At 39.1% G+C, this 8,822-nt stretch overlaps 2 protein-coding genes across 2 annotated transcripts; one reads left to right on the top strand and one right to left on the bottom strand.

Moving 5' to 3' along the window:
* The first annotated feature begins 621 nt into the window (after positions 1 to 621).
* Positions 622 to 3,433, top strand: LOC119078338 (insulin-like growth factor-binding protein complex acid labile subunit). The gene is made up of 2 exons (XM_037185841.1): positions 622 to 652; positions 760 to 3,433. Exons 1-2 carry the CDS (start codon positions 622 to 624, stop codon positions 3,384 to 3,386), a joined length of 2,658 nt encoding a protein of 885 aa, XP_037041736.1. The 3' UTR covers positions 3,387 to 3,433.
* A 1,084-nt stretch (positions 3,434 to 4,517) lies between these two features.
* Positions 4,518 to 7,023, bottom strand: LOC119078337 (protein artichoke-like). The gene is made up of 2 exons (XM_037185840.1): positions 7,012 to 7,023; positions 4,518 to 6,838 (listed from the first exon to the last, which is right to left on the bottom strand). Exons 1-2 carry the CDS (start codon positions 7,021 to 7,023, stop codon positions 4,661 to 4,663), a joined length of 2,190 nt encoding a protein of 729 aa, XP_037041735.1. The 3' UTR covers positions 4,518 to 4,660.
* Between the last annotated feature and the right edge of the window lie 1,799 nt (positions 7,024 to 8,822).

Raw genomic sequence — 8,822 nt, 5'->3', positions numbered from 1 at the left:
AATTTTTACACAAAATTGCAATTTTTTCCATACACATTTTCATTATTTCAAGAAATTTCCGCTTGGTATCTCTTTAGTATGTATAGACCCTGTTAAATAAAATTGATTAACGTTTCCCGCAACTTTCCGAAATATCTGTTTTTCTGTTGCAAGTTTAATCCGAATTTTGCGTTTTAATCGAATACCACACGTTTAGTTAGCAAATGTATTTGAACTAAGAAACATTTGTTTGTTATGTAAATTACATTCTGATCGATAAAGAAAACTATTGACTGACGACGCAACTACAATAAAATTTCTGTTTTTTACGTTTCAAATAATTTCGCTTCCGTTTAATGCTATTCCGTTTCCGGAAACAATTATGGCAATTGTAAATTTCTACAACACAATCATTTTCTTTGCCGCGGTGTATTTATTCCATTGCAATCGAGTGAACGGAATGGAATGTGGAAGCGTGAACGTAGCTCGAGAGCTTATACTAGGTGGAAATAGAACACTTCGAACTGAATGGCCATTCATTGTAGCCGTGTATGAAACAAGGCCCACAAAATACATTTGCGGTGGGACATTGATCTCTGTGAGACATGTTCTTACAGGTAAAACATCAATTAAATTAAATTCATGGGAGCTGCGGGAAACGATCCGCATCGATGTAAAATTTACTTTAATTCAATATTTGAGCAAACCAAATTGGGAATGCAAATGAATTCCCCAGCTCTTTCACTAAAGATTGTTGCTGATAAACGTGGTTTCTTCTAGCTGCCCATTGCATACACAGACGACACTCCCCAGTGAGATTGACACCTGAGAACATTGAAGTGCGTCTGGGAGCGTACAATCTGACAACAGAAAACGAAGAAGGAGCTGTACAGAGAAAAGTTACTGCAATTCATGTGCACCTGGATTGGAAACCGTACGACGATAAATATGATGCGGACATTGCGATTCTCGTTCTCAGCGACAATGTCACTTATTCGCATTTCATTCAACCGATTTGTGTGCCGGCCGATGTGGACGTCATAGATGGTGCCATTATCAATGTCACCGGTACGGTTGTTGGATGGGGCATCGGTGAAAGTGAAGTGAACGAGGAAATTCCAAAGAAATTGGTGGCCAGAGCCATCAATAATTCGCTATGCTACAGAACGGAACCGAGCCTCATACAGTACGCTTCGTTGCGTTCGTTTTGTGCAAAAGGTGTGGACGGAACTCCCAACAAAGGAGATTCGGGTGGTGGATTTTTTGTTTCCGATTCGACCTGGCTGCAGTACGGAATAATTTCAGCGATAAATACAAACGATGCCGGCCAAGCGGTGGCGAATTCGTTTGCTATCTACACGAACGTCAAATCGTTCAAGCAATGGATCGTGGAAACGGTTACACAGACCGGTGGCGAGGTCGGTGAATGGACTACAAAAGTGTCTTTGGCCTGTAGTTACGGCTATGCCTCGATTAACGGTAATCATTACGGATACACGTGCGTGTTGGACGATTTGGAAATACGAACGGAACGTAATAAAATTGCTTCGGTGTCTGGGTCCCATCATGTCATGGTGGACGACCACCGAAAGGACAACAATGATGTCGATTCGATCATTTTCCACAGCGGATCGATGTTCACCCTACCAGATGGACTGGGTAATTTTTTCAAGAAACTACGACTTCTGCAAATCGGAAACTCCAATTTAACGACTATCGGCCTGAATCACATCTGGCGATCAAGTTTGAAAGATTTGGAAAATCTGGAAGTGTTCAATATTGTGGGGAATGACATTGAAAAACTGGACGCGGACTGTTTTTGGGATCTGAGAAAATTGCGAATCGTCAATTTGTTCCACAACAAGCTCAAAGCGATCGATGAGCAAACGTTCGTTACAAATGAAAAGCTGCGACATGTGTATCTCAGTGAAAATCGTTTGGAAACCTTGCCCACAAATCTTTTCAGACAGAACGTTCTGCTGGAAAGCATACATTTGAATTCCAATTCGATTCGGACGATTGATGGCAACATTTTCACATTCAACACGAATCTGGCTTTCGTCAATTTATCAACCAATCAACTGGCGGCAACTCTTCCCCGAAATTTGTTCAAAAACAATTTGTTGCTAGAGTTCGTTAAATTACATGGAAATTCCATAGCGACTGTGGACGAGCGAATGTTCGAAACAAATGTCAGACTGAAGGTAGTGTCACTATCTTCGAATCGGTTGAAATTTGTGCCGCAAGATTTATTTCGAAATAATTTGTTGCTTGAATCCATCTTTCTAGCCGACAATTCATTGCTGACAATCGACGAGCGGATTTTCGAAAGAAATGAAAAGCTCACCACAATCGATCTATCGTCAAATCGATTGGAATCGATGCCCAGGAATTTATTCGAAAATAGTTTCGAATTGAGACGTCTGAATCTGCACAACAATTCCTTGGAAACGATGGATGAGCAGATTTTCAGAACAAATATCCAACTTATTTCCATTGACCTGTCGTCAAATCGGTTCGAATTTTTTCCGATAAATTTATTCCGCAATAATCTGCTTCTGCAATCGGCGTATTTTCAACACAATTCCTTACATGCGATAGACGAGCCAATTTTTGAAAAAAATGAAAAACTCACTTCCATTGACCTGTCGTCAAATCAATTGAAAATTCTCCCCCAAAACATTTTCCGGAATAATTTGTTGCTGATTAAATTGAATTTGTTCAACAATTCCTTAACGGCCTTGCACGAGCAAATTTTCGAAATGAACATCGAACTGGTGAAAGTGAATGTCAGCAACAATTCCCTGACGTCAATCAGTCCGGAATTATTCAAAACAAATTTAAATCTGAAGATAGTCTTACTGTCCTCGAATCGACTGGAATCAGTGCCCAGACATTTATTCACCAATAATTCATTGTTGGTGTTACTTGGTCTAGACAGCAATTTATTGACGATAATAGACGGCGACATTTTCGAAACAAACGTTAACCTGGAGGCGATCAGTTTGGAACGGAATCGATTGCAAACATTGCCTCGGAACTTATTCAAAAATAATCCATCGTTGATCTTCATCAGTTTGGGATTCAATTTATTGACGACAATAGATGAAAACATTTTCGAAACAAACGTCAAAGTTCGAAGAATCTTTCTGGCGGGAAATCGATTGGAATATTTGCCTAGAAATTTGTTCAAAAATAATCCACTGCTGGAATTAGTGATTTTTCGGGGCAATCGTTTAGTTGCAATCGAAATCGATTTTACAAAATTCAAAAATGTCAACTACATTTCGTTAAGTGAAAATATTTGTATAAACGATGCCATTTACGATAAACAGTCGGACAGCAATGACAAATTTAGAAATTTAACAGAATTTCAGAGCCTCGTAAGCAAAAATTGTACATTGTAAAGTTTACTGCTGACAATTGCGGTACATAACCCAACTTTCGATTTCGATTTCACTAAAATAAAAAAATAAAAACAAAATTTCGAAATTGCAATGCGATGCGTCGTAGTGTGTCAACAAACAAAATAATAAATGTTTTTCATTATGTTATATTATATGTCTTTTAGAGTTGAAATTTTGCACCAGAAGGAAGTAATAGTACATTTCGTACCTAGGACTAAAAGTCTTTTTTAGCGTGTGAGAAGTTTCCAGAGAGAGCCGAAGGAGAGGTCTGGAATCGAATACGCTAAAAAAGACTTTTAGTCCGTGGTTACGAATAGTATTTTTCATATTGGACGGAGAAAAAGTGCGTCGAAGTCGCACTTTCCGGGTCCTAGGTATGAAAACATTTTTTTGCGTCCCTGTCCCAATGAAAAAATGGCAGACTGCGTAACGTGATCATACAAAACCTTTCACGGTGCGTTTGAATATGATCTAAATAATAAAGTGGATGCACACGAAATGTTTTTAATCGGTAAGTAGATGACGAATATGTTTGATTGTTTTGTAAACAAGTGCTTAGAAGAAAATTCTGATTTAATTTAGTTTTATGAAGCCTGAATAAGGGCCTAAACAAAACAATGACCGAAATACAACGAAGACAGAACAGAGTTTTATTCATTTAGAAACGTCGCTACAGTCAAAGGCAGTCAATTTTCAGCATAAATTAACTTCAGCTGTTTTTCAGCTGATCCATACAAACAATCACAACCGTTTATACGTCTTTATACGGTTTTACCACTATCATGCGCGTGCATGTAGCAGCTTCGACCGGATGAACAATTGGTATTGGTAAACAAGGAAAACCAGTTTTGATTGTATGTGTGAATCAGCTGAAAAACAGCTGAAGCAAATTTACGCTGAAAATTGACTGCCTTCGACTGTAGAATCCAACAAAAATACCCTGCAATTAATGAAAAGCATGATGGAGCCACTTGAGAAATGATGAATCAAAAAGTTTTATGTTAAATCGTAGCTATGAAAATGAGTAGATGTCGCCGCTTCAGAAATTTGAGGGAAATATTTGTCCAAACGCAAACTATTAGAGTCGAGTAAATACCATGAATAGAATAGAGACGCAATAATTGAACGCTTTAGTATGATTTATTGGAAATTCGGTTTCTTGGTGGATGATTTAATAAGAATAATATCTTTTGAGGACATTTAAAATTCAACATTTTCGTTCTTCAGATCGGTGTTGTGGTTTGTAATGCAATTTTTCCCATTTCCTGCATCTGTCACCGTAACCGCGAAGGGCTACTACAGTTCTGCCGTAGCACGTTTTGAAATTCCATCAGATTCCTAAGACTTTCAGTGTGTAAGTACGGCATGTCAAATGTTCGCTTGATGCAAACATTGTTCTGAAAGCTAATTAGTCGAATGTGATTCAGTTTCGTAAAGTCAAATTCAATTGACACCAACGAATTGTCAGAGAAATCAACGATTTTCAGCAATAAATTTTTGCTGAACAATTTGCTGGATAGAGACTCCAACCGATTGTTGTTCAGAAATATCCGTTCGAGCCTTAAATTCGTTTCGAAAATTTCTACGTCCAGTGTTGCCAATGAATTTCGACCTAATTCGATGGTCGACAGCAGCAAATTATATAACATAACATAACATAATATAAATATTTTCCCGGGTAGAGATTGCAATTGGTTTGACGATAGCGCGATCATTTCCAGTTGTGAATTGGTCGCGAAAATTTGCTCGTCCAAATGCTTAATGGAATTATGACTGACATCTATCCTCGTCAGCAGTAAATTCCTTTCGAATAATTGTGAGGGCAGATTTTCAAGCATATTTGTCGATAAATTGATGTGCAGCAGTTGTACATTGTTTTCGAAAATCGGTGCTGCTATCGTTCGAATGGAATTTTCACTAACATCGACCAATTCCAATCGTGAATTATTTACAAACAAATTGAGCGGCAGATCGGTGAGCAAAGCCGACGCAAGCAAAACTATGTGCAGCTGAGCGTTATGTTCGAACAAATTCTCAGCGATAGACCGCCAACGGTTGTCACTCAATAGGATGGTCTCCAAAAACAAGTTGTTTTTAAATAGATTGCCGGGCAAAAATTGCAACCTGTTTGAGTGTAGATAAACGTTCGTTAGTTTGGTGCAGGTTTCGAAAATCGTATCGTCTAATGTTTGCAAAAAATTTCCGCCTACATCCACAAACTCCAGATGTACATTGTTTTTGAACAAATCTTTGGGCAAATGTTCCAGCATATTTAACGCTAAATCGACCATTTTGAGTTTGCTAATAGTTTCGAACATTTGCTCTGGTATTGCCCGTAAATTGTTTCGAGGCAACGTAACTTCCTCCAGTAGCAAATTGTTCTGGAACAGGATTTCGGGTAAGACTTCTAGCCGTAGATTCAATTTCAACACAATGTACTTGAGTTTCTCATTTTTCTCAAACGTACTGCCATGCAATTCCGTTATCTTGTTGCCCTCCAAATGGAATACTTCCAAATTCGGCAGATCCCAGAAAAGGTCTGCGTCGAGCGTTTCGATGTCGTTTTCGAAAATGTCCAGCTCACCCAAATTCTTCATATTTCGAAAATGGGATCGCCTGATCACCCTTGCACCGAGCTTCGGCGCAATTTTCAATGTGTTCAGGTTGCGGAAAATCCGCCCAATTCCATTCGGCACATATGTCATCGATCCACTGTCCAACTGGAGATACTCAATATCGTCGTTCGATTTACCATGAAAATGCGAGCCACCGATTCCATTCACGAAAACATTTTCTCGTCTGACATCCAAATCCTTCAACCAACATTCGTAATGCGACTCTTCGTTGAATCCAAACGTACAATTCAATTTGATTGTCATCATTGATTCACCTACCTCACCGTCCGTTTGCTGAACCGTTTCGACAATCCACGGTTTGAAGGCTTTCACATTCGAGTAGACTGCCATCGAATTTCGAATGACAAACCCGGTGCGATTCGTGCGCATCGCTGACACGATACCGTACTGCACCCAAACGTTGTCGGACAGAACATAAAATCCTGTACCCGAATCGCCAAACTGTGGACTGCCATCACCGAAACCGCCACAAAACGTGCGATTCGATGAATAACTGGCCATTGCGGGGTCGGATTGATAGCAAAATGAGTCGTTTAAAGCTTGAACGGAAGCTTGGCGTGGAACGTCTGCTTGCGTTCCGTTATCGGTCAAACCCCAACCGACCACTGTTCCTTCCGTGTCCATGACACCGCTCTCCGTGTGAAGAACAGAATCGCCAGGAATGCACACAGGTCGAATGAAGTTTGTGAAGGTAATGTTGTGACTGAGCACCAAAATGGCTAAGTCAGCGTCGAATTTGATGGCCTCCGGGTCCCAATCGGGATGAACATGTACACTCGTAATGTTTGCGTGGACGACGTTTTCATCGGCTTCATTCTATGCGGTGAGATTGTGCATCCCTAGATGCGCAACCAAATCTTGTGGTGCAACTTCTGTCCATGTCTGCTTCGCTTGGATGCAATGTGCAGCTGTGTGATGTGAATATTTTTCATATTTAAACTGACAGTAGTAAGAACGACAACTCACACTCATTGATCGCTTTTACCAACCTGTGAGGACATGTTTGTTCGAAATCAAAGTTCCGCCACACAAAATTTTGTTTTTGTTTCTCTGCTGCAGTACTACGGCAAAGGGCCAGGCTCCTCTGATTGCTTCATTGCCACCTCGTACCAGATCGCCGATTACGTGCACCGTTCCACACTCCATTCCATTCACGTCATTGATTTCACATAGAGTCACAGCTAAGGCCAGCACACCAATACAACTGACTAAATTGACTGTTCGGAAGTTTATTCCGTTGAGGCGAGACCGTATTTTTGTCATTTTCATCACAAGTTTCTCAGAACTCTGTGTGAATTGACTTAAAATGAATCGAAACATTTCTCTTTTGTTAGACAGTGACGCCGAGTTCCTATGTAACTAAAATCTATCTCTAAAATACTCTATGCGAGATGTGGAAAAATGTTGATATTACAAACCGAACTGAATCATTGATATTTGATTACAAACCGACGAAAAGGTATCAAAACAGCGAGACTCATGTTTTCACATCGGTACCGGCTCTGCGAATTGAGAAATGTCTGAAAAGTTAAAGTTTAAAAATTTGAATTAACAAGTTCATAAATCTATGCTCATCTCTATTTCCATTGTCAATTCGGCGCCTCTGTACAGAGACGAAAAATATTGTAACCGATAACTGATGACCTCTAATCATGGCGCCACCTCCACGTTAGTTAAGACACCGTGTCGCAAGTCCGTTTCTGAGTAAAAATCGAGAAAAGAAATTTTCCGGAGGCTAAGACGCTTTCATACTTTCATTTGTAATGGGTTTTCCCCTTTTTTGTTGAATGTAATTTTTTTGCATTTTGCGTCACATCTAGCGATACCAGTTGTTTTGTAAGTAAAAGTAGGAGAACTTGCGTCACACTAGCAATGTAAGGGTTTTTGGACCGATTATATTTCCAGCTTTATAGATTCGATTCGTCGTAAAAGAGACAGTTATGATAGTAACTGTATATTGAAATAGTAAACAGGTCCGTGCTGTGGAACGAAAAAAGGTTTAATAAACCCGCGGAATTTCCGTCATTTCTTTATAACCAATCTAGCAAAACAAAACAAGAACAAACAACGAAAACATTTATTTGCTTGTTATGTTGCTATTGTAAAACCGTTTGTTCGATTCTTTACGCATTGGCATTGCATGTATATCCAGTGGAGCACAATTGGAGGCTAGTATCGAACAGAGTGCTACAACGAGCCGTTGCTCTCAAAACAATTTACGTATCTAAACTCGATAAAAAACATAGCTAACGCCGACCCGTACGAAACAAATATTCGTATCAAAAGCCTTTACTGTGAAACCCTTCATTTCTTTTACTTCATTATCTACTGAAAAGCTATTCGCCCTTTAAAATCACTTACATTATCTTTCTTTGCCTTGTTATCATATACAAATAAATTGCCGGAGGCAATATAGACAGCCCCGTACGAAGTCAACTTTCATAAATTCCTATTTAAACAGCTATATACCGCTATATTTACCTATATTTTCCTATAAATAAACTTTTCACAGATGAATATGCTATTATATAGTTGTATATGCCTGTATATAGCTCAATATAGGTGAATATATATATATAGATGTCCATATATGGAATGCCAGAAACACTCCACACACATAACAAATTATTTCCATGTTAACAGAAACTCTATAAGTACCATTTTTCCCAAGATATATCACTTTTATTAAAATCCAATATGGCTGCAGGCAGCCATTTTGTTAGGAGACCGGAAATTTTACCGACGCTTTACATTCGTTAATACCTTTCAAACAAAAAAAAATTCATGAAATTCGGTCAAA

This window comes from Bradysia coprophila, unplaced genomic scaffold (assembly GCF_014529535.1).
Source record: "Bradysia coprophila strain Holo2 unplaced genomic scaffold, BU_Bcop_v1 contig_248, whole genome shotgun sequence".
Lineage (NCBI taxonomy): Eukaryota > Metazoa > Arthropoda > Insecta > Diptera > Sciaridae > Bradysia > Bradysia coprophila.
Note: the sequence above shows the minus strand (reverse complement) of the source record. Positions and strands in the feature narration are given on the sequence as shown.